The sequence below is a fragment of the Pezoporus wallicus genome, unplaced genomic scaffold, assembly GCF_028554395.1.
Source record: "Pezoporus wallicus isolate ANWC-B61680 ecotype Strahan unplaced genomic scaffold, APGP_CSIRO_Pwel_v1 contig_8090, whole genome shotgun sequence".
Taxonomy (NCBI): Eukaryota; Metazoa; Chordata; class Aves; order Psittaciformes; family Psittacidae; genus Pezoporus; species Pezoporus wallicus.
Genome location: NW_026642841.1, coordinates 35823 through 62345, shown reverse-complemented (window position 1 = coordinate 62345; position 26523 = coordinate 35823). Strand labels below are relative to the sequence as shown.

General features: G+C 40.3%; 1 protein-coding gene across 3 annotated transcripts in view; it reads left to right on the top strand.

Annotated features, from left to right (window-relative positions):
- ITCH (itchy E3 ubiquitin protein ligase) overlaps positions 1 to 26523 on the top strand; it is a 66596-nt gene that overhangs the window by 17083 nt on the left and 22990 nt on the right. For 2 of the 3 annotated variants that reach the window (XM_057432376.1, XM_057432375.1), the window contains exons 2-7: positions 13291 to 13381; positions 17654 to 17792; positions 19958 to 20082; positions 21229 to 21366; positions 23481 to 23523; positions 25783 to 25952. In XM_057432376.1, the coding sequence (XP_057288359.1) occupies positions 13312 to 13381; positions 17654 to 17792; positions 19958 to 20082; positions 21229 to 21366; positions 23481 to 23523; positions 25783 to 25952 (685 nt within the window). In that variant the 5' untranslated portion in view covers positions 13291 to 13311. The remainder of the gene's footprint in view (positions 1 to 13290; positions 13382 to 17653; positions 17793 to 19957; positions 20083 to 21228; positions 21367 to 23480; positions 23524 to 25782; positions 25953 to 26523) is intronic. The other variant, XM_057432377.1, reaches the window with a different exon arrangement.

Genomic DNA, 26523 nt, shown 5'->3' with positions numbered 1-26523 from the left:
ACAAGACAGTGCAATAAGCTAATATGACCTAAAAAGGAATAGACCTATTTTTAAATACAACTTTTAGAAAGGAATTCTTTTAGTTTCCCTTGAATGTGTGCAGTAGGAACAAGTGTACAAAATGAAGCAGGAAAAGTCTTCAGGAAGAAAAAAGAAATGAACCAAAAAGAAACCTAAACTGAAAGAGGAACTTTTATGTGGATTTTTGTTAACAAAAGGTGCATGTAAACGCACATCCAAAGGTATTAAAGGAATACCTGTTACATTCCCTAACCCTGGAATTACTTTCGGAAAACAGTGAGATGGAGAATGGGTCAGAAGGAGTTAGATTAGAAGCTCTTCGTCTTTCAACTGGGAGCCTTAGGAAATGAATATACAAACATATATGTACAAACGTGCTGGAAAAATAATTACACATTTAAGAATTAAATCATAAAACATATCTTGTCATATAATTACATTTTTTTAGAACTATTACCTTTGCCCTCTGATTTTAGTAAAGCAGTTTGATTTACAGTTTGCATGAAGTCCTGAAAGAAGTAAATTACCTTAGCTGAGAAATATCTCATGAGATGGAAGTTGTAGTTGAATGTGGCAGGAAGGGGGCTGCTTGGGGTAGAAGAGGCTGTTCTGTTTGGAGTTCCCCTGTTCTCTGTTTATTCACTCTTTTTCTCCATATTATTGCAAATACTGAGAGGAATTGAATTTCTAAGGAATTAATCTTTAGGTACCTTCATATTTTAGCTTTCATGTTAAGTATGGTTTGTTTTTCTTGATCCATTTCAGTAGCAGTGTGGCAGGGACCTGCAGGAGGGTCAGTGTGAGGTTTTTTTGCACATTTATGTGTTAGGATATGTGTTAGTGTGAAACTGCAGTGTCACTCGCTGTCATTGTATTGAGAAACTTGAGCACAAATATACATAGGAAGGTTCTGAGAGATAAGATATAAGTGCTGCTTGGCAGTTGGTTAGACTGTGTTCAGAAATGTCTGAGAGTAAAACCAAACTCTCCTCCTCCTGTGTGAGAGGCTTTGTAGCCCAACTTTAAATCAGTGTCTGTTGTGTATAATTTGTCTCCTTGTCCGTCATTGTCTGACCACTTCATAACAGGGAAAAATTTAAGTATTTTATGGTGTGGTATTTTTATCTTGGCAGGTTTTGTTCATGTGTTTTATGTGGAATAACTTTTAATCATTGACTGTCTTTGTTTGAAATATGGAAATGTTAATTTGTGTTTTTCCTCACTATTTCTACTAACTTGCATTTCATAAGAACTGTTAGAACTGCAGAAAGATGGGTAAAAGGGAGGTGATTTGAGGTATCTCTTCCAGGCAATCATCAGTTGATAAATTACAAGTACAAAAATTGCTTAAAGGAATAAAAATAACTTACAATTGTGACTTAAAATTTTTGTTCTGGGTGATAACATTAGGATTATTTCATTGCCCTAATTAAAAATCAATTTAATAACATAAATAAAGTGGCTTATGGCTTGTGGATGTGTGTCCATCTCTTCTCACTACCATATCACATAGCTAATGCAGTGATAAGTGGAGGCTTCCAGATAAATTCCTTCCTTCCCCTTCCATAGTAACAGGCAGGAAGAGACTTTGGTGAAGTTCTTCAGAGAATTTCCTTTTCATCTTTCATGATAAGGTCTAAAATAACCTGTTGCAATCACCAGCATTAATATTTGAGATGCTGAAGATTGGGGTGTTGCTTTGTTAGGAACCTCTTAGCGTCAGAGCCAGCTGAAGCATAAATGTAGCTGTGGAGCAAAATGAGATTTTTATGGAGCAAACAGAACATAAATATTCCTGCTTTTGGTAACTCTGTTTTGTAACTCTTTTGGACTCCATCTCTTCAGTGCTTCTTTGTGCTCAGAGCTTTCTGTTGCGATTACAATATGAGTAGTGTTGAGAAACATAATCTCTGAATTACGAAACAAATTCATGTATTTCTGAGCAGATAGGGTGTTAGGGTACAGTCTTCCTTAGGTAAAGTGTAACCAAGGTTGCATGCTGCAGAATATTGGTTTGATGAAACAGTTCCAATTCAAAACACAATTCAAAGCAAGTACTAAATGCTTTTGGCTACCTGCTTGGTGTACTGGTAGTGCACAGTTACCAGTGACTGCCCATAACCACCTGGCCACACCGCCAGCTTTTCCCTTGGGAAAATTCTCCTCCAAGGTTACCACAGGAAAATGTTTACACTTTTGAAGTACTTTCTTTTAAAAACCTGGAAATTTAACAATGTTGCTTTTTAAAAGTGAAATATAAAAGGAGGTTTTGCCCATTAGGGCTCTGTCAGCACATGTCTACCAATGACATTGCTTCAGTCTTTGTAATTGTCTTTGAGAAAGGATGTCCCTGACGTTACAGCACAGTTTATTTTTAACCTGTATTTCCATCGAGCTCCATGTAGGACATGGTTCACAGTGCAAGGAAGTGGAAGAGTCAAAAAGAAAACTGTAATTAATTTTTACAAGATATAGAAGTTCTGATTGCTAAAAGTTGATGCTTTTTTTTTTTTTTTTTTGAGATGTCTAACGGTCTTAATAAAAGGAGTTGGGTAAGGTCGGATGAACTTTGGTATTTGGAAGTGTGAAAAGGGTATTTCCCTATGTGCTCCATTGTGGAGTCCCTCCCATGGGATACAATACTTAACAAACTTCTCCAGTGGGGGCTTTCCCATGGGCTGTGGTTCTTTAAGAACTGTTCTAGCATGGGTTCTTTCCATGGGGTGCACTCCTTCAGGAAAACATTCCTCCTGTGTGGGTCCCCATGGACCACAGGTCCTGCCAGCAAACCTCCTCCTGCATTGGCTCCTTTCATAGAATCATAGGATAGTTAGGGTTGGAAAGGACCTTAAGATCATCTAGTTCCAACCCCCTTGCCATGGACAGGGACACCTCACACTAAACCATCTCACCCAAGGCTCTGTCCAGCCTGGCCTTGAACACCACCAGGGATGGAGCATTCACAGCTTCCCTGGGCAACCCATTCCAGTGCCTCACCAACCTTACAGTAAAGAATTTCTTCCTTATATCCAGTCTAAACTTCCCCTGTTTAAGTTTGAACCCGTTACCCCTTGTCCTGTCACTGCAGTCCCTAATGAAGAGTCCATCCCCAGCATCCCTATAGCCCCCCTTCAGATACTGGAAGGCTGCTATGAGGTTACCACGCAGCCTTCTCTTCTCCAGGCTGAACAGCCCCAACTTTCTCAGCCTGTCTTCATACAGGAGGTGCTCCAGTCCCCTGATCATCCTCGTGGCCTCCTCTGGACTTGTTCCCGCAGTTCCATGTCCTTTTTATGTTGAGGACACCAGAACTGCACACAATACTCCAAGTGGGATCTCATGAGAGCAGTGTAGAGGGACAGGATCACCTCCTTTGACCTGCTGGTCGCGTTCCTTTTGATGCAGCCCAGGATACGGTTGGCTTTCTGGGCTGCAAGCACACACTGCTGGCTTATATTCAATTTTTTTGTTGACCAACACCCCCAAGTCCTTCTCCTTGGGCTGCTCTGAATCTCTTCTTTGCCCAACCTGTAGCTGTGCCTGGGATTGCTCCGACCCAGGTGTAGGACCTTGCACTTATCATGGTTAAACTTCATAAGGTTGGCATCAGCCTACCTTACAAGGTGGACTGCAGCCTCCTGCCAGGAGCCTGCTCCTGCGTGGGCTCTGCACAGGCTGCGGCTTCCTTTTGGGCATATCTGCCTGTTCTACTGTGGGATCATCCATGGTCTGCAGGGGACAGCCATGGTGTTCTTCATGAGCTGCAGGGGAATCTCCGCTCTGTTGCCTGGTAACACCTCCTCCCCTACTTCTTCTTCACTGACCTTGGTATCTGCAGAGTTGTTTCTCTCACGTTTTCTCACTCCTCTACCACACAACTGCTGCACAGTGGTTTTTACCCTCTCTTAACTGTGTTATTGCAGAGACACTACCAGCATCTCTGATGGGCTTAGCTGGGGCCAGTGGTGGGTGTCCTGGAGCTGGCTTTCTCCAGCATGGCACAACTCCTTGTCTTTTCTCACAGTGATTACCCCTGCAGGGTCCCTGCTACCAAAGCCACATAAATCCAATAAAACCACCTACTATGGAGACAGGTTTGGGGCTAAATTGCTTTCAGGGATTTGATACTCCATCAAGAAACGGCAACCAACAGTTGTTTCAAGATCTTGCTATATAGGGTAAGCTTCCACAAGAGGAGGCCCAGGAAAATAGTTTTGCCCATCATGAGATGGATAAAAGAGCACAAACCCTTATAAACAAACTTTGTGTTGTCTGCCCATAATAACACATGGGTACTTCCAACCATAAAAGGAATAGGCTGGAATATCTGGTTTCTTGACTGAAAAACATAGTCTTGCTTTGTGAGTAGCAAGGTGACTGCTTCCCTTCCAGTCCACAGATCAGAACATAAATCAGGTGTGCACAACAACTAAAAGCATTCTCCTGAATCCTCATCACACAAATATTAGGATGAAGCATAGTTCAGAGTCAATGCAGTATTGTGTTGAAACTGTATTATTACAAAATCTTTTTTAACAAGAGCTTAAAAGGCTAAAATAAGTTTCTAAAAGCAGTGATTTGTAAGGGGTTAATCCAGTTACTGTCCAGTTAATACCAATGAATCCAACAGTTTAAAAATCTGATTGATTGTCGTAGCATGATTCAAGTTTCGCTCTCTTCTCTGTCTTCCTAAAAGCAGTTTAATTTTCTCTGCTGTGGGTTAACGTGTGCCAAGTTTAATATATCTTGTTTTCCAACAGTGGTATTTAAGAACCAGGCATTTTAAATATTGCTCTATTTCTAAGATTACAGCAGTTCAACCAGTTTTGGCTTAGTGGTTTGCATATATGAATTGTTGTCCTCTTTGAAATGTATTGTACCATGAGAAGGAAATGGCTAAAATAAAAATAGACCATCCCTTTGTTTTTACAAATGGTTTTAATTCTCTCATGCAGCTCTCTGCAGTGGCTTTCCTTGCCAGGCTTCTTGGAATCAAGCAAAAGGCATATGACATTCATGTACACTTTTGTCTTTTGTTCCTCTCTGAGCATTTCTTAGAAGTCGGTAAAAGCTATGTCCTTTTAGTCAGGAAGGAAATTCATTGGCAACTTAAGTGAGTTGGTGGCAAAGCCTGTTCTGTCCCTTTTATCCTGCCTGCCACAGCCTTAGCCTGTGAACAGCTTGTGGTTGGGGAATTACTGATGTGCTGCTAAAAGGGAAGAAACTGTCAAACTTCTCGATTCCCCCCTCCGCACCCCTTTTAGTGTTCTATATTGCAGTACTGTTTCTTTACATGTCTTTTTTTCCAATTGTTCAGCATCAAATGCTATCTGTATGTAGAAAGAAGTCCTATGAAGTATTTCTGCCAAGGGACAGGTCATACAGGCAGGCTTCTTGGTGCACAGGGATGCTAATGAATGAATTCTCTATAATTTTGATGTAAGTCTTTGGTTTGAGAGGCCTGAAGACATAGTTTAATTTGGATTGCAGACAGTGTTGTTGGAAGCATTTTTGTCTGTATGTTGAAGTTGATGGACCAGTTCTATCTGCACAGTTTGCATAAGGAACACTGGTGATCCCTGGTATTGAGGTAAAAGTTACAGTGTGAATATCACGGGGTGTCTGGCCACAACATTTCCAGAGTTATTCTGTCTTTCCTCAGGCAATCTCTTTGTTTTGATAGTCAGGTTAAATGTTTTTCAACTCTTTCAACTTAGAAACTGTGGATTCAAAAGAGTTTCCCATGTTTATTTCTCTTTTGAAGTGGTACTTCGCAAAACCAAGGAATTGGTGCTGAGGTTTAATGTTGTATAATTAATTGTCCCAGTGCTTTTAGGAAGGTGTTTAAGGCTGTGAATCTGTAGTTCCTCAGTCTTTGCTGCTATCATTTTAAATATGTTCATAACACAGCATAGAGCCATCTTCTGATGCTATTGTAGGGTATCAGTAGGGTGTCAGACTGATCATTTATATTGTGTATGAGGTCGGTGGAAATTAGTATGACAAATCTCAGTGAGACTTTACAGGAAAGGAATGTGGTATTTACTTCTAAAGTCTCAGTTTAATTTTACCCACTCCACTCATTCTCTCCTACACATCATTTCCTCTTTTCTCTCACAGTTGTGTACTCACAAGCACCAGGACATTTGTGTGTTGAGGTGGTATAGTTGGTGTCTCTTATGTGCAATATGGAGCTAATGGTATCTGTCAGCTGTTTGGCATGGTTTTGAGTTCCTTTTGGTGACAACCTACTTTATAGGTGGATATTTGATATCCTATGGGAGTCGTTTTAAGCTTAGTCCTTTGCTTTAAAATCTGGCTTACTTCAGCCCTCATAAATCTGAAGTAAAGGCTTAAGTTGTTTTTTTTATTCCTTACTTGGAATATCCATATCCTTGTAGCTGCAGTATGTTTTCCTGCTGGGCTAACAGGAAAAGGAAGGATGTATGTGATGTAATGTAATCCTGCTGGCACTCTCTTTAACCCACAGGTTCCTTTGCTGGCCAGTCAGCTGTGTCTTACCAGAGTGAAGGCATCCTGGTCTTAACGCAAACACTCCTCAGAAAAGAAGTGTCCTTTGTTATCAATAAAAGCTATTCTTTTAACCTTTGTTTTGCTGGTTTTCCAGGTTTATACATGCATGTTTCCATTCCTCCGTAGTTCATACTAATCTTAACATCTCCATTACAGTTGTCTACAAGGTATGTTTACCTGTAGCAGAAAAACATCCAATAGGAATATTCAGGATAATAGTTACCCAGATAATCTCACTCATAAGATTATATATATATATATACACCTGTTGCAGGAGATAAAGGGAGATATGACTTCTGACTCTGAAATACTGCTGTACTTCAAAAGGGTGTAGAAATGAAAGCCTGTAAGCAGATGCAACAAGAAAGTGGTTCTTGTGTTGAGCCAGAAGTACAATGGATCGTATCTGTGGTATATATAAATTAGATAGTGGGAAAAATGTAAAATACACATTTTTAAGGTGGCATAATGGGTGAAATTTCCACTTAAATGTCAAGGATTTCTCATTAGCAAGCCCACAGTAGGGAAAGGACAAAAGTTGGACACCTCTTCTCTTATGGTTCTTGGTTTATCTATCTTGCTTTCCCCTTGTTGCAGCCCCTGAAGGTTACTTGGGTTGCTTCCCGAAGTGATTAAATTGTATTTCCCATAATTATATTTTTATTTAGTCTATTGAATTGGCTCAAGTGTTGTCTTTGAGTCTGCATCTCACTCATTCTTACCAGAGCAGCTGCCTTTATGTGGCTTCATGAATAATTAAACAGAGTGTGTATGCCGTAGAAGGGAGGTGTGCATGTGGTGCTGGGTCTAACCTGGGGAGTACTTTTGCTGATAGTGGAGATGTGTCGACACCAGCTCAGCAGTTCAGCCTAGAGTCTTGGGCTGGTTTCCAGTATACTCTGCATTTCACAGCTGTTCAACAGGCCATTTAGGCTTCTGGATTTTAAATTTCAGCAGATGTATTACGGCACAGACTACTTTGATTTTTACTGCCTTTCTAGTGAATAGGTGTAGTGCTGCTCGCATGCAGGAATGGCCATTCTGCTGTTAAAACCCTTTGTTTCCATTCCTTATATAAATATCCCTTGATGCAGACCTCATAATTGCTTCCCTTTCCAACATGTACTCAACAGTCTTATGTGTCTGTTCTTCCTGGTTGATTACTCAGCAGTTTATTTCTTTCTGTGTCTTGTTACTTATTTGGACAAAACTGACCATGTCCTTGAAACTTATTTTAGGGGAAAAAACTTATGAAAAATGTCAAACAACAAAACCAGCGCTGTCACTGGTTTTAAGTTTTTTAATTTAAAGATGAAACTTGAACAGTTAAAGTAACTGCAAATTTGCTAAACAAGTAAGTTGACAAACTAGCTGGCTCTGCCGGGGCTTACTGGGTGATTACAGCTAATGTTTGAGAGAACTTTTCCACAATATCCGTGCCTTCAGTGAAAAAGAGGCTTCAGTGTATTGGGGAAAGGAGGGGGAGCATTTGTATTTTATTTCTCACACACAAAAAAGTGCCTTATCAATGTGAACAGGTTACTCTGAACTTGCTCTGAAATACCTAATCTCACCTCTTCTTAATTGTATGTCATTCCCATCCCTGTTGATAAAAATAACTGTTGTAAAGGGGACATGTTACAGTTTATGTATTTTTTTCAAACAAAACTGTGCATATTTTACACTTTCCCCAGAAGCCTGTATTCCTGGGTTACACAGTGGGGTTGTCAAAATCACTGTTACTAGCTGTAGTAAATAAGCTTTTTCATGATGCAATGATATTTTTTACTGGGTTATTGAACCAGCAAATGCACTTTGGATTGGGAAGCCTGTAAAGAGCCTCTTTTGAGAATGAATTACTAAACATAAGGCTTACAGCAGCCAACAATGTGCAATTATTTCAGTAGTTTTTAAATTATAAAGAGCATGTGCCAACATATTTTCAGAGCTATGCATGTATAATACATAGTCACGGGGTTTCATTCTGACCTAGTTGTCTCTTCTATTCTTTGAAATAAATAGGAAACAGTATTACCTTCCTCAGTAAGCCAGTTATTTAACATGAATCCCATCACTGAATAAAGTCATTGTAAGTTGAATTGCTGTAATGCTCTGAAGATCTCTCAAGCCTTTGGCAGCATTTTATTTTGATGGGTACCCCCTGGTTGTGTGGGGTAAGAAGCTTCTTCCCATCTCTTCCCTCACTTTTCTTTAACCAAGAAGCACTCAAATCTGCACTCAAAGTGTTCCCCACTACTTCTTCTGATTTCTTAACAGAAAAACATGAGGATCATCCCCTTCTGCCTTCCCTTTTCTTAGAGTGTTTGTAGCATCCGGTAGAGAGTGCCTTTGTTATTCCACACCACTCCCACAAAAAAAAAAAATATCTGGTGATGAAGTTTGCCGTCTTGGATTAAAATGCCACTGCAGATGATGCAGTTTAGCCTGGCAGCATCAGGTCATGCCATAGGAGAGGCTTCTGAGAAAGCTCACTATTAGAGGTGGAATTCAAAGAGCTGAATCCCAAGAGGATGCATGCACTGAATTTCCTACTGTGAGGGAGATTTATTTTCAGGCATGTTTGTTCAAACCTGCCTGAGTACGAACACTGGCATATGCAATAATGAAGCTGAGTGTAATTTATCTAATGATCTACGCATTATGGGAGCATGTTATAAAACCAGACCTCCTACCTACCTGGGAGTAAGTGTGCAGCCACCGAAGAAATTCAGGCAAGTGTTTGAAAGGTTACTTTTTAATGACAAGAAGATGTTAATTCTGTATTATTCTGTATTATATCTTTTTATGTACCATATTATATCTTTTTATATGCCACATAATTTGTCTTGTTCATTTCTGAGGAAATTCTACTTACCTGATCCTTTGCTGAGTATTTGTTATGCTGCCCTGCTCTCTCTGTGACAGCCTTCAAACCTTGCAGCTACTGTTTCTAAATTGCAGACTCTGGCAGGTTTCTTGGAAAAGGGTAGCAACATCTCAGGGCAAAAATGGCAATATAAGCCATAACATCATATAAAACAAAGCAAAACCAGGGAGAAAGAACCCAAACACACAAACCCAAATCAAAGCCCTAAATACGTATGAAGATGTGTGTAACTTTCTGCTACAGAAAAACTGCTTGCGTGTCCATTCTGGGTTTGTTGAAGTACTTTTTGCATTACAGTGAATTATAAAGCAGACACAGCTTCTTTATAGTGATTTCTCAGAGTATAGTTTTGCTCAGAAAATGGTTATTTATGACATAATTTGAAAGCAGTCATTGAGCTCATTTCTACTGGCAAGAGTTCTGAAAGTCTCATGCAGTTAAAATACTTGTTGGTGTTCACACATGATGGCTCTTCACATCCAGTTGCTGACAGAACTGCTTGTCTTAAATAATTTGCTTTTCACAGAATCCTGAATGTGTTTTCTATTGTAATAAACCGAAATGGCAATATCTTAATAATGATTCCAGAGTGTATGTTGTCTTATTTTTGTGATTAAGTTTCTAAGCAGCCCTAGGCTGGTTTTGAGTTGAAATCCTACGCAGTGCTACTATTAAAAATAGCTCTTAATACAGTAATTTCTTACCAAAGAGACTTAATTTGTGTATTTGTTATATAAACAAAAGAGGAGCTAAATGCTAAAAATTAAGCTTAAATACAGAAATCAGATGGATATGTGTGACTTGAGGGGTTTATTGTGTTTTGCAATCTCTTTGTGCTTCTAAGTGTAGTTCATTAATCATCACAGATTCATATTTGACTACTGAATGTATTTTAGCCTTGTTTCCTAAGAAAATAAGGTGTATACAATCCCACCTGCTGATCCTGTTCAGCTCTTCCCCTTTTCCTGTGCGTTGCACTACAGACTTTGATAATTTCTGATCCGCTCCAGCAAAAAACTGAGGGAGATGGAGGTGTCAAAGTTGGTTAAATTTCTGAGTTATAAAAATCTGGACAGAGTGTATATATATGCGTGGTAGGGAAAAGGCTTGGAAAAGGCTTAGATTAGTGCCCAGCTGAGAGAGAAGCTGCAGTGTGAGTTCAGCTCTTCCTTGTTGGGTGCCTGGCATGGAACCAGGGATTCTGTTTGCTCAGTCTTTTTCAGCTGGTGATCAAGAAGAGCAGAAAAGCTGTTGGGAGTTGAGGTGTTTGAAAACATGAGAAATAGGCTGTTGAAGTGCAGGGTACAGGTAGATTGTTGCTTCCTGATTGTTTTCTTGGAACTCTTCCTGGTTAACCAATGGAGCTTGCTTTAAATGAGGAGCTGTTGGATATTGGCAAGTGTGTAATAAAGTAAGACTCCAAAGTTTGATTGCTCAAAAATAATTAGAAATGTTATGGCAGCTGAGAGAGCTCAACAATCAAGGCCAGATTGGACTGGCCTTGAGCAACCTGGTGTAGTGGAAGGTGTCCCTGCTGATGGCAGGGGATTTGAAGCGGGTGAGCTTTAAGGTCCCTTCCAACCCAAACCAGTCTGGGATTCTATGTGTAATGTGGTTTCTTTTCTTCTAGAAGCACTGGGAGGCAACAGGTTCTTTAAGTTGTGCCAAGACAGTTGTTAGTGAAAACCGCGTCTTGCGTGTATACATATGGTAACTCAGCACATGTTGCAGGACAGTCACTGCAGATGTGATTAAGCTGCTCGGATTTTTTCTGCATATTCTCAAATTGGTGAAATATTCATAAAGTCATGTTAATGAGTGTATTTTGCAAGCTTAGAAATGAAAGTGAGCTTTAGCATGTGCTCCTGAATAGATGTTGTATGCTGTATATGCCTACTATATGACTTCAGTTAGAATCCCCTTCAGTAATTGCATTTGTATTCTGGGCTGTATTATCTCTCCAGGTGGAAAATAGAAGCTCCTCTGTAAATGCAAACTCCTTGAGGCTATCCTGCATGTCTGTGTTGGTCATGGTGCTGTTCAGCTGCTTTTTTAAAGTATAAAGGACACACCTAGTGAGTTCAGTAGAAGGATCAGAATAAGAATCTTCCGTTAAATCTTCTACATTTAGACTACTTTTGAAATACTGATTTCAAAAGCTTTTTCACTTGAGCAGGATTTATATTTGTGTGATTTCCATCTGGAATCTAGTAATGAACAGTACTGAACTCCACTGATAACACTACATACTGTTGCAGCAAGTCATTAGTACTCTTTTTGGTGGTATCAATTTCTCCAATAATTCAGTATCAGCAAGCTGTAGGATGCAAGAACTTCCCATTCTTCTTATCCCATTGGAAGCTACCTGTGGAATTATCAGTTTCATAGTAATTGTCTATTTCTCTAAAAAGAAAGTTGCCATATTCAGATCTGATCTCCTTCTACAAGTAATGTTGTGCACGCAGAGGGCAAGGGCTGTGCTTCGTTAGACCACTTGTGGTGTTATCAGTCCATTCATGTGTGTATAGCCTTTTGTGCTCAAGGTACAGATATTAGCGTGGTAGTTTCCATGGTGGAAAGAATATAGGGTGCAGAAAATTACCTGGGAGCTGGCATGTGGTATTTGATCTGCTCTGGGGTTCCAGTTTGGTGGCTGACCATGTGCAGCAATGGGCTGGGAGACGTGTGCATTCCCAATAGCCAGTCCCTTGGCCAGAGCAGCTGAGCCCTCACCAGGTGGGAACCCAGAGAGGGGTCAGACACAGAGGTGGATGAATGGGTTTGCAGTAGGTTATGACCACAGAACACAATGAGGAGGGAGCACGGCATGAGAGGGATGCAGTAAGTTGTATCCAGTGGGTAATTTGGAGTTTTCAAGAATCCATTCATTTTCCATTGAGTAATCTGCTGTAGAGGTTTATATTTAGTTTAGTTGGTAAGGGGTACTGAGCTGAAGATGTGTCCTAAAAATGAATAGGAGACAAGGATGGCTGGACATTTCTAAAGTGATGTCTGTTTTTAAAGTAGTAGCATGCTGTTTCATTGCTGTCAATTTCGAAGCTCGATGATGCATATTGTACACTTTTTCTCCCCCTGCTTCCCAAAACCAAATACTGAATTGAATGAAGTTCAAAGAGTAGTAGGAATATCTGCGTGCTTTGGTGCTAGGAGTCCAGCCTAGCACGAGGTAGCACCCACTACCGCACCAGTGTGAGGACTGGGGTGTGGTAAGAGGTCAGGTTGAGCTCAGATGAAAGGTATCTTACCCTCTTTCAAAAGTGATCTATTTCGTCTCTTAGTTAAGTGCTTTGTAGAATTGCAGCCCCTCTCTGTTGACTTGATCTGAGTCAGTTCTGACAGATACAGAAATGGGTTTGTGTATTTAAATTTGAAATCCACTTTTTAATTGAATCATTCGTTTTCAGTCTTTTTCCTATGCTTGTGGGTTGTTTGGTTGATTTTTTAATATATAACCAAGTAATACTTGACATGGGCAGCTAAATTTACCCAGGACTTACAACATCGAAATAGGCTGATACTTTCAGACATAAGAGGTACAGCAAACTTTGCAATGAGAATGTCATTCCCTCTCAGTTACTTGACAAATGGAAGGGACAAAATCAAAAGACCTCTTTTGTGTAGGACATGAATATTTACAGGTCGTGTAATAGTAGAGACTAAGCCCTTTGTAAACCATTTCCTGGACTGTGGGGAAAAAAAAAAGGAACTAGAAAGAAAACAAGCATGGTGGGTTTGTTTGCAGTATAATGTATCTACATGCCAAAAACCAGATGATTTAATTTTTGAGTTTCTGAGGATTGAAATGTTTACGTTGTGTCTTCATCCAGATTCAAGATCCAGCCCGTATTATGGCTGGCAGTGGGTCCAGATCAGGACCATCCAGTGGGTTATCCATGAAATCACAGCTTCAGATCACTGGTAAGCCTTTTGAAAGGAAATCTCTCTTCTGGTTAGAAACATAGAAGTGTTTTCTTTCTCACAATAAATTGCAAGTCACTAGTATGTTGTATTTTGGGGACTTTGGGGTTGCACAAAACCCAAGAAAAGTTGCATAGTAAAAGGTGACTTGGCATCATTACTTGACAGCTATTTTATTCAGGATTTTATCTAAAATGCATAAAAAAAAAGGAGTAACTGTTTTTAAATGCTGTTAAGTAAATTGTACAGAACAGTCCTCTGAAATGTAATCCTGTATTATGATACTGCTTTCAGTTAACACTTGACATAATACCAAATCCAGCATTTACTCTTAACAATCTCAAGCTAAGTGAATGTAAACTGCTGTTCATTAAATCTGACTTATTGCTTCTCCCTTGTGACATGTTTTTGTGGCCACCGTTATAAAGGAGCTTTAATAAACATATTGGTAAGAATACTGATCACCTGTAGATTACATTGGAATGGATTTGCCTGCCATGCTTTGCTTTTTCAGTGCCCCACCAACAGAGCAGCTGCTGAAACTCAATTCCCAAGTTTTACTCACTGTAACAAACTTTACTAAAGCATAAAGGCTGAAGCCTGGGCATATGAGATCTGTGGATGTAGACAGGTCTAGGTTTAGAAGCATCAAGGGTATATTTTGAATGCTCAGCATGGAAGATCTGTGGGTATATGCAGACATTTCACAAAGTTGGTATTATGGGGATGAAAAAGAATTGTCAAAAATAAGATGGGAAAGCTTTAGCTAGAAAGAAGGTTGGAATTGGGTAAGTTGTACTGGTTCTAGCTGTCACCTTGAGGTCACAAGCTTGTTTTTTCTCAGTGGGCTGTGACTCTTTAAGAGAAAACTTGTTCCTACATGTTGATACTGGAGAGAAAAAGATAAAGAGGTTTGGAAGGGGATATTTCCTTTACATAGCTATCTAAGGCGTACTCTGTTAAAGACCTGTGACTCACATAAAGAAAGTAAAATGAAAGAAATGGCTTTGTTTAGAAATTAGACTGTTAAGATATTTGTGTGGTTCTCAGTTTGTGAGAAGCTGAGCCATAGTCTGCAAGCAGACTATTTCCTGTGCAAGCAGGAGTTACTTTATCTGTAAACACCACCTGCCCTACCCTCAGCTCCCTGTTCCACTGTCTTCACTAGAATTAAATCAACTTTCAGGTTGTCTGGTTGAGAACAAACCTTGAAAGTAGGTAAAAGACTGCTGATTTGTGCTGCTTCAAAGTAGGTCTTGATGTCTTTGAGATAGCAATGTTAAGGCATGAAGTGCTGTAGTATAGAAGTACTGGAGACATGAGGGGAAGGGAAGGGGAGTTATTTGTGAGAATTAATGTTAGCTAACTGGAGTTAATTTCTGTAAGATGTCTTTAATAGAGAAAGAGTTTCCCTTGAGAGCAGTTCAGAGCAGTTTATACTAAGCTACTTGTCTAAATCTCTAAAGGAGCAGACTATAAAGGGAATCTACGTAGATTAGCCATATGGGCTTGAATTAGTCTTTTTTTAAGGATGTAGTGCAGCTGAGGTAAGTGACGAAAACCCAGGAGACCAAGTTGTTATTTGTTAGAACAGAGTGGACTTCACTGCCCAATTGGAATTATCTTAAGTACTGAAAATTGTCTTAAATACTGGCTTGTGAGTTTAGTGTTATGAAGGAACCAAAGAACACTCCTGATCCAAGAGCCAAAGGTCAGGGGTAGGCTGGTGCATACACATGCTGCTTTGCCTATATGGAGGCAGCATAGCCATGGTTGTTTGGAAAGACAGGAGTGTTACAGTCAATGATGTTGAGTGTTTAAAAACCAAACAAACCGAAAATCAAACCACCAAAAAAAACAACCAAACAACCAAAACACCAAGACATATGTGCCTGTTTATGTTCATCCCCATTCCTGTCCTGTGTGTTGTCCCATGTATTCTGTCCGTCCCCACCTCAAACCTCTAGAGCAGCAAGTCAAAGAATCGTATCTTAGAGAGTGGTTTGTGTTGGAAAGGACCTTAAAGCTCATCCACTTCCACTTCCAACCCAGTGCCACGGGCAGGGATGCCTTCCACTAGAGCAGCTTGCTCCAAGCTGCGTCCAACCTGGCTTTGAACACTGCCAGGGATGGGGCAGCCACAGCTTCTCTGGGCACCCTGTGCCAGCACCTCAGAACCCTCACAGGGAAGAACTTATGCCTAAGAGCTCATCTTAATCTCCCCTCTTGTCAGGTTAAAGCCATTCCCCTTGGCCTGTCCCTACAGGCCCTTGTAAAAAGTCTCTCTCTAGATTTCTTGTAGGACCCCTTCTAGATCAGTAGAATCGTAGAATAGTTAAGGTTGGAAAGGACCTTAAGATCATCAAGTTCCAACCCCTTCCATGGGCCGGGACACCTCACACTAAACCATCTCACCCAAGGCTCTGTCCAGCCTGACCTTGAACACCACCAGGGATGGAGCATTCACAGCTTCCCTGGGCAACCCATTCCAGTGCCTCACCACCCTAACAGGAAAGAATTTCTTCCTTATATCCAATCTAAACTTCCCCTGTTTAAGTTTGAACCCGTTACCCTTTGTCCTGTCACTGCAGTCCCTAATGAAGAGTCCCTCCCCAGCATCCCTGTAGCCCCCCTTCAGATACTGGAAGGCCGCTATGAGGTCTCCACGCAGCCTTCTCTTCTCCAGGCTGAACAGCCCCACCTTTCTCAGCCTGTCTTCATATGGGGGGTGCTCCAGGCCCCTGATCATCCTCGTGGCCTCCTCTGGACTTGTTCCAACAGTTCCATGTCCTTTTTATGTTGAGGACACCAGAACTGCACACAATGCTCCAGGTGAGGTCTCACAAGAGCAGAGTAGAGGGGCAGGATCACCTCCTTTGCCCTGCTGGTCACGCTCCTTTTGATGCAGCCCAGGATACGGTTGCTTTCTGGGCTTATGTTCATTTTCTCATTGACCAACACCCCCAAGTCCTTCTCCGCAGGGCTGCTCTGAATCTCTTCTCTGCCCAACCTGTAGCTGTGCCTGGGATTTCTCCAACCCAAGTGCAGGACCTTGCACCTTGTCATGGTTAAACCTCATGAGGTTGGCATCAGCCCACCTCACAAGCGTGTCAAGGTCCCTCTGGATGGCATTCCTTCCCTCCAGGGTATCAACCGAACCACACAGCTCGGTGTCATTGGCAAACTTGCTACGGGCGCACTCAATCCCACTGTCCATGTCACCGACAAAGATGTTAAACAAGACGGCTCCCAACACCGATCCCTGAGGGACACCACTCATTACTGGTCTCCAGCCGGACATTGAGCCATTGACCACAACTCTTTGTGTGCAGCCATCCAGCCAGTTCTTTATCCACGAAGTGGTCCATCCATCAAATTGATGTCTCTCCAGTTTAGAGACAAGGATGTCATTGGGACAGTGCTGAATGCTTTGCAGAAGTCCAGGTAGATGACATCAGCTGCTCTACCCCTGTCCATCAGTTCTGTAGCCCCATCATAGAAGGCCAACAAATTGGTCAGGCAGGATTTCCCCTCAGTGAAGCCCTGCTGGCTGTCACCAAGCACCTTGTTGATTTTCATGTGCCTTAGCATGCCTTCCAGGAGAATCTGCTCCAAGATTTTGCCAGGCATGGAGGTGAGACTGACTGGTCTGTATTTACCTGGGTCATCCATTTTCCCCTTCTTGAAAATGGGGGTTATATTTCCCTTTTTCCAGTTGTCGGAAACTTCACCTGGCTGCCATGATTTTTAAAAAAATGAAACTCAGAATTTGCCTATAGCTTTTCTGTAAGTTTGCATTGATACAGGACACTTAAACTTATTTTTCTTAATGATGTTTTTTTCACCAGAAGTGGTGGCAGTTTTCCATGATTCCTTAGTGAGGAAGACAGAGCATGTTTTTAGCTTTTTAACAAGCAAGTGTAATGAACTCCTGTAATTCTTTTGGCTGGTGATAGGATGATGTTGTAGAAGATATTTTCTACTTTCAACACCTAAGCCCTTTTGTGGATCTTATACTGATTATTATTAATTATACTGTCTGATCCTACGGAAGTGCTGTTGCATGTTTTAGGCATATGTGTGAGCTGTAGCATCATATAAAATGATCTGGAATGCAAGAGCATTTTGTCCATCTAATGTTGGTTGTTTTTTCTTGAATAGTGTTGTCAGGCATCAGTGACTTGATACTTGAATACTGAAGCACACAACTGAAAAATACTGTTTGCAATTGAAATCTTACTGAGTAAATTACTTTTTTTTTTTTCTTGACAGTTATTTCAGCAAAACTCAAAGAAAAAAACAAATGGTTTGGACCCAGCCCTTACGTGGAAGTCTCCGTAGATGGACAGTCAAAGAAAACAGAAAAATGCAACAATACAAACAGTCCAAAGTGGAAACAGCATCTTACAGTGTAGGTTTGATGGTTTTGTTTTCCAGTTTACTAGAGCAAAGTTAATGCAAATGACAGTGGACTTCAGGTTTGTGTTTTTAAGGCAGGCCTTCAGTGTTACATGAAGGCGAGACATTTGTGTTAACTTCTGGAACAAATTATCTTAGAATCATACATCACAGAATCACAGACTGGTTTGGGTTGAAAGAGTCTTAAAGTTCATCCAGTTCCAATCCCCTGCCACAGGCAGGGACACCTTTCACTAGACCAGGTTGCTGCAAGCCCTGTCCAACCAATACTGATACCAATTTGCCTGTTGTAAGGCTTCTCAAAACTCAAGGGAGCACAAGGGGCAGGTGAATACTTTATCTCTGAGAGCAACTTTCTAGGAAAAAAAATTTGTGAGTCCATTCTGTAGTATGAGCTCTCTTATGATGCTTGTTGTTCTGCTGTTGCCAGAATACTTTTAAGAAGGACAAGTTAAATATCTAGGCTTTTTGGTTTCTCTGATCACTGGGAGAGCTCCATTATTCCACAGGATATGCCTTATTCACATGCATTTTCTCACCTGCCATCATCTTGCTACAGAAGATTTGGTTAAATTTAGCAGTTTTGAAATGAGCATGTTTTGATTTGGCTTGTTTTGCAGCTAGAGGGAGGAGGATGTGAGTTACTGCTGTGACAGAAAATCTGTGTGCATGTGTTTCTTCTCCAGTAGGGGCTTTCCCAGTACATTACTGCTGGCATAGGTGTGTGGAGTGGAGAGTCTGACCACATAGGTAATCCTTGATCAAGGGCTTCCAGGTTTAGGGAGTGACACTGCTGGTGGCTTTTTCTAGGAGCAGAGATCAATAAATTCAGACTGTCTGTGTTTGGCAGAGGCTGCAGTATTGTGGTTTTATGACCTTATCAGCCCACAAAATTTTTCAGGGGGAACTGAGGCTCTTGTTTGGTCTATGTGGAGGCTGACGTTGTGGCTGGTTGTAGTGTGTCTGCTCTCTGGAAGGTATCTTTCCAGTTTATAGCAGCATGTGTTGAATGAAATTCAGATTGTTGTATCACTAAACCAAGTAAAAATGTGAGAAAAGCCTCAGGGAAGTGAAAGGGGTTAAAAATAAATGGTTGGATTCTTTGAATTACTTGGAATAAAGAGAAACTGTTGTGATAGTTTGGTCCATAAGGGTCTTTTTTGATAGTAAACCTGGAACCAATTCTCCAGCGACATAATCAAATTAGCAAACTGTAGAAGTAATGCATCCTGCTCCTGGAGATGGTGAGGGGAGTTTATGAACTGTGAAGTCATGGGAGAGATAGTGTGTTCTTCTGGTCTCAGGAAATGCATTGTGAAGCCAGAAGTACACTAGTAAAATGCTAAATACTTTTGTATACATTCCTACTTTGTCAGAATACAACGTTAGTATGTGCCAGCTTATGGGGGGAGCAGTCATTCTAAAAATAATTTTGAGCATTTCTGAGTACTTCACGTTTTATGGGGTGTCCTAATATGGGGCTTTTGACAAGGGTCTGTAGGGACAGGACAAGAGGGAATGGCTTTAACCTGCCAGAGGGGAGATTGAGATGAGCTCTTAGGCAGAAGCTCTTCCCTGTGAGGGTGCTGAGGCACTGGCACAGGGTGCCCAGAGAAGCTGTGGCTGCCCCATCCCTGGCAGTGTTCAAGGCCAGGTTGGACACAGGGGCTTGGAGTAACCTGTGGCAGGGAGTTGGAACTGGGTGATCTTTAAGGTCCCTTCCAATACAAACCAGTCCGTGATTCTGTGATTTTCTTCTCTTATAACCTGTACAGAAAGCAAATGCGTCTTCCCACTGCGTGAAAAATTCTCACATCGGGGTACGCAAATGCTGAACACTCGTGAAATGTGAACCTGCAAGAATCAGTCTGGTTTTTATAATCCTGGTTACACTCAGATGCTAATTGTGAGCTGATAGCTTTTCTGTAGCTATTTCCTTTGAAATAGTAATAGTAAAAAACATATTTTCTGAACAGCCTTGCAACAGTCTTGTATTTAAGTGACAGCCTGCATACTAGGATGTGATAGAAATGGTGTGATGTTAACCACTGCTGTTTCTTTGGTTTTCAGTGATTTTAAGTAGCAGTAGACTGGTCAGTTCATCCACTTTCCCTGCCAACAAATGGCCTTACTCAGTGCTTAACTTCTTCTTTTCAGAATTGTCACTCCTGTAAGTAAATTAAACTTTCGAGTCTGGAGCCATCAAACTTTAAAATCTGATGTCCTTCTGGGAAGTGCTGCTCTGGATATCCAAGAGACTTTGAAATCAAACAGTATGAAACGTAAGTGCTGCGTGCAGCTCTGTAGATGGCTTGTAAGGATTCCTTTTGTGGCTGCAGGCTGCATTTATGAGCTTCCTTCCACTTTTTCAGTGTGGAATATTTCGTTATAGACAGTCTGCTATGATGCCATTGAAAACCTGGTGTTTTTCACTTTACTGGTCTGTGCAAGAGGGAAAGCCTAGTTAAAGAAAAATGTTTCCTTTTATATAGCTGAAAAATCAAACTGAGATCTTCTTAATGTTAGGAAATGTATAAAGTTATTTTTGTTCTAAATAGTTTTTCATGCATTTCAGAAGTAGTTGGCTTTTAGGAACTATGTACATCCTGGGAAGGTTGAAAGAAATGTGGAATTCTGCACCCCTGCTACAGAATTTCTGTTGCTATGGCATAAAGCTTTGTGCTGTCACACTTAAGTTCTGTCCTTTTAAAGAAGTGTTTGCTTCTGAGCCTCCAGATGTGGGCATTATAAATGCAGCCTGTTGATAGCAGTGTAATAAGGTGTTGTCTTGCCAGAGTGTTACTGCCCTGCTGAATCTGGGTGAAAATTGCCCAAGGGGACCTGCATTGTGGTGTATGACACCAGATACCCTGCTGTAGTCACTGCATTTGTGTTTCAAACCATTTCATCAAGGACTGAAAAGCAGTTATTTACCCTGAAAATACCTTTGGTCTGGGGATATGATGCAAAATCTTCATGTTCTAAATGTGAATATTGATGTCCTTAAATAAATGTGAAATATTTTAATCAGGAAATAGAATTGATACCTGCTCCATGTAGGGATAAGGTGAATTCCATTTCCTAACTACAGGTTTTTGAAGGCAGGTGTATTAATTGCTTTAGAACTGTGAACAGAAACATGAGACTCAATCTCTGCTGTGATGATAATCCTTTCATTAGCCAACAACAAGCTTATGCTTCAATTTTCTCCTTTTTATAGAAATAGTAACTTTTTCCTGACATCTGGAAATGATTAATTCTATCACAAAACCCAGAAAATGTTATGGAGAGACAGAGTAGTAGTGCTGGGGTTTGTTTTGGTCTCTTTTTCCCCTCAATCACTGTGTTCTAAGAATGGCTTCTTGAATAAAATGTACTTTTTTGTCATGCAGTAAGATAAACCCCTGTTCTTCTCTGTACCTTTTCAGTTGAGCAGGTAGTGGTGACATTGCATCTTGTTGGTGACAGAGAGCCAGCAGAAGTAGTAGGAGATTTGTCTGTCTGTCTAGATGGCATGCAGGTAGATCCAGAGCTCCTAACCAATGGTGATGCCTCAAGTACAAGAAGTAAGTAATTTTCAATTCAAATGTCTTCTACATACATCTGGTATACAGAGGGGTTATTTTTTTTCTGGAGGCCTTAAGACAATGTTTTAATAATAACAGCAGTGGTTTCTATAACTTCCTGTTTGTAGAGACCAGAACTCTTATGCACATCTATTTGAGGTGGATTCATAGTCCATAATGAAGATTTTCAGCCTTACTGTAATGAAAAGAAGATCAACATCTTTATTTTTGGGGGCTTTATTAACATATCTAGCAATTACAAATTGTAATGAAACCCTCAGCTTCCCTGAATGTTTAATAACTTCAGGGGAATAAACAGAAAAGTATATAAAGGAAGTTAATCTCATCATCATCATCAGTACTCTGCTCACTGGGAGACTTGGGTTTATATTTGTTTTTCTTAAAATATCTCATTTAAATAAATGTTTTCATAGACTTTGTTCCCTGTGGAGTGCTGCAGAGAGGGATCCACTATTCTGTTTAGTTGGTGCCTTCAGTTTCAGATAGTTAGTTTGAGTTTTAAATGAAAATCTTGAATACATGTAAAAATGTGGAATTGCATTAAAATAAAAAGTAACGGGGTTTAATTCCATTGGCGCAGGACAGGAAATGGAGCATTTCTGTGGGTATTGTACATTGCAGAGTAGAAACAGATAAGAGGTTGTTTCTCCAGAAGGCAGCATTGGAGGGACTGTGCCCTGCAGCAACTGGCTAGGCAGCCATTTGGCAATTTTTAGGCTTCTGTGATTTTTTTAAAGCACTAGAAGACATTGCTTTGAGATTCCACCAGAGTATCATAGGAAAATGGAATTAACACATGAGCTCTGTGACCATTATTTCTTAAAGTGTTCTTTGCATCTTGTTAAAAAGATCAATCAGACAATCTGATTTGTAAGTAAAAACCAATGCTGGGTTATGTGGGACTTGTAGAGCAGGGCTGAGGTGCGTTGATGTGATGTTGTATGAAGGTAACAGATACTCCTCTTCTGCAATACCTGGTTTTCTTCTGTGCTTTCTTCCATTTCCTGAAATTCACCGACTGAGAAAAAGGTGCTAGCGAGTGAAAAAAGGCACGCAGGCAATGGAATTGAGTACTGTCACAGTTTTGGCCTTGACAGTGAAGACAGACATTGATATACCAAGCCAGAAGTTCAACAGAGAGTTTTTGCGTAATCAGGGCACTGAAACACATGGGGAAAGAGTTAAATCTTAAAGTAGTCTTAACATGTTCTTATTGTACAGGCTAAAGGCACCTGCAGGCAAATACATTGTTTAAAATCACTTCCGTGCTGAGCTTGCTAACAGCACATGATGTTGGTCTTTACGTGTCTTTGCCTTAGGTCTGTGCACAGCTCCTATCAGAATTGATAACTGACTTCTTTGTTAACATTTGTTTAACTCTGTGGAAATAAAGTATTTGTGCTGTCTACATGAATGAGCAGTTCTGTGCTACACATTCAAGCATTGCAAATGCTGGCACAAAAGGCAAATATTTCCAAGCTGGCTGAATAAGCACTTGCAAAACATTTGCAAATCTAGGCTGAGCTGCTATAATTCTGTTTCGAGTGCAGCCAGATTTTGTACCTGCTTGAATGATTTTATGCTAAATACTTTGCAGAAAAAGGGAAAGGTACAGGCTAGAGAGCCCCAGGAGACAAAGCTCCTGTGGTTGCTTGCTAGCAGCAAGCAGAGATAAGATTGTAGAGAAGTTCTTGCCCTTCTTGCTCTGCCTGTCGTTGTCAAAAGAGAATATGAAAAGTCAGCTCCACTTGAAGAATGATGAACACTGCTTTATACTGCTACAAAAACAGGAGTCACTTACTGAACTCTGCATATGTTTGGCAATTTTCATAAGGTCAAATGATAACCTGTTATTCCTTCCAGAAGGTGAAAATATTACAGTGGCAGTGGTTAAAAAAATATATATACACAGACAGACACATAAAGACATGCAAAGTGTGTACAGTTTTTAAATAAGACAGTAAATAAACAGCACATAGTGTATCATCTCCATATTTGAAAGAAATGTGAACATTATAAACTTGCTTTTTTTTCTTTAAATGATTCAGAATATTGCTTATACTTCTGTTGTCTTTTTCTTTCTGTTATTTAAGGTCCTACACAGAGTGATAGCTCCAAAGCAAGGAATGATACACGGTAAGACACTTTTCCTCTTGTTTTTTATCCTGCCTTTTAGTGTTTGCAGTTTTGAAAGAGGAATTGTATGTTCTGTAAAGAAGACAATCAAAAAACATCAGAGTATGCCCTATAACAATGAATATTAAAATCTGAGCATGTGCTAAACAAAAATACTGTACCGTTGTGCATTCACAAAAAAATCCCACTGGTGAGTAAAGGGCACTAGTTATTTTTGCACTGTTTTGTTTTATAGCATGGAGCTATCAGAATTATATTTAGCTTTGTTAAGAAGATCCCAAAAGCTCTAGCAGTTGCAGTGTTTTAAGGTCGATATCCGATTATGTACCCTGCTGTTTGGTAGGATAAAAGTGTGACCATACTTGATAGTGGATTAACCTGCAGTGAGCACCATGCCACTTCAATTAGTTCCCAGCACTACAAGCGTTTTAAGGATCTGCACAATGCACAACACTCGGGTGACATCTGGAGTGCTAAGTTAAATTCACTGTGTTTTCAATAGGTCATAACTCTTAGTTATGTTGGCTGAAGTGTTCCCATGAAAGCTTATTTTTGTTCTGCTTCCTTTTCATGCTCACTAAAATATTTCTGTGCTTGGGTGTTCAGAACGCCTGAGTCCATAATAGCATAACAGTAATAATAGCTGATTTGGGTTTAGTACCAACCAGTGGGGGTTTTGGTGTCACTAAAGCTCCATTTTGAGGATCGTGTAAGTGTACTGTAGAGATAGGACATGGGGTAATGGGTTTAAACTAAAACAGAGGAAGTTCAGGTTAGATATAATTAAGAAGTTCTTTACTGTGAGGGTGGTGAGGCACTGGAACAGGCTGTCCACAGAGGTGGTAAATGCTCCATCCCTGGCAGTGTTGAAGGCCAGGTTGGATAGAGCCCTGGGCAACATGGTCTAATGTAAGGCGTCCCTGGCCATGGCAGAGGTTTGGAAGTTGGTGGCCTTAAGGTCCTTTCCAACCCAAACCATTCTATGATCTGGAGTGTGCCTAGTAATGGCTATTGTTACATGTAGAATAATGTTTTGATATGCATTGATATACCTTAAGCCAACTGGTCAAATACACTCCAGATAAATGGTTACACTTTTGATTTCAGTGTTCAGACAGCAGCAATACAGTTTCTGGCACTGAGGTTACAGCTCTTCCAAACTTCAGATCACTCATGATTTGTGTATGTTTTCATAGTCATTTCTTCTGGGGTTGGTACAAATTACGTGAACCACACCTGGTGTAGAGAAAAAGCATTTGACCAACCCCAGTTCCTCTGCGGTTGGTGTGATACGGTATGAATTATGTGAACCACACCTGCTATAGAGAAAAATGATAATGAGGTCAAATGTACTTAATGTACGTGATTCTGCTTGATCTTCTGTGACTTGGGATTTACTTCAGTTTATCTGCTGGGGTTGATTTTGTGTACAGTTAAAGGAAAGTCATTCTGCAGGTACTGGGCTAAAACCTTAACCCATAGTTTCATTCCTGATGATCTCTCTACTTGACCTGCCAATCCACTTGGATTTTAGTTGGTAATCTTTTTATTTTGCTCAACATACTCTGAAAATAAAATGCTTTTAAATTAAAGGTGTAGATACCTGTAACTCTGCTTAAGATGCTACATCATAATAATATACTGCTAAGGAAAACTGAATGGCACAGAATGGGTAAATACTTCTATTTCATAATTCTTAAGTTTCTTAATTCTTGTAAAATTGAGAAGCTTATATTCATAACTGTTGGTCAAAACTTTAATGCTTAGTACTAAATTCTCCAGCCCTTTCCAGAATTCAGCTTAGGGGAAAAATTGTGTATGTGTAATAGTTTTCTAATGGAGCATTCTGTGTCCTCTGAGCATCTGCTAGCTCTGTGGAGCAACACACGCAGGCTGTTCTCAGGTCATGCTCAGCTTCTTATCTCATTAGAGACAGGTGGAATTCATGGGTGGAAATAGCTGAGCAGCAACATGCAGAGCCTGGGCCTAAAGGCAGGTGTATTGAGTTGGGAAATGAAAGAGGAGATTTCAGTGGCAGATGTTACATACATCTATTTCACAACCTCTTTATCAGTTGAGGTTTCATACACATCAGGAGATAAACTTAGCATGCTTACACAGATGTATAGGTTTCTATTATTATTATGAATGTAAGAGTCTAATCTAGTCGTAACTGTTAGGTTCTAGTATCTTTCATAAAGTTTAAAGTCATCCATACACTATTAGAACAGTTCTTGTTTCTGTCTTTTCCTGCAAAAGGACTAACTCAAATGGCCTTGAAAGCTGTGAAGATGCTTCTCCCAGTGAAAACAAGACTGTTAATGGCAGTGATTCTCCATTACTCACAAATGGAAGCTGCAAACCTTCAAGACCTCCGAGGCCTGCCAGACCACCTCCACCCACGCCCCGAAGACCCACTTCACTAGCCGGTATGTGTGCTAGGGGCAGGCAGTCATTTCAAAGCTGCACACTCTTTGGGTGAGCCTAGCAGTTTGATGCTGACTTTTAACGACATTTTTCGTGGTAAATTCCTTGGCAGATAACTTCAGAAGGACTATATTTTAGCTTGCATTCGGTACATATTGTTTCATCAATGTTCTTATTAGAAATTTCTTGCTTCCGTGTCTGCTAAGTAACGATTGCAGTGGTGCTGCCACATGTAATGGAGCTGAGACAAAAAGAACGCAAGTGAATGCTATTACAGCTCTAAAATATCCACTGAGTTTGAGATGAAATCTACTGAAGGGCTCACAAAATTGTCTCAAGCTGATAATACTGGGTTTTGAAATACTAGTTACTAGTTTCTACAAATTAAGCTAGTTTCTGTGAAATAGCAGCACTTAAAACATTCATTACTCTCTTGCACTCAGATAGGTTGTTTGTTTTTTTTTTTTTAATGTTTTATTCTCTGATAATTTAAAAACTACAAAACTTTAGTTCTGAAAAAGTTAGTTGATGTTTTTAGGGTAACTCCTTCAGCCTCATACACTGCAGTCTTCC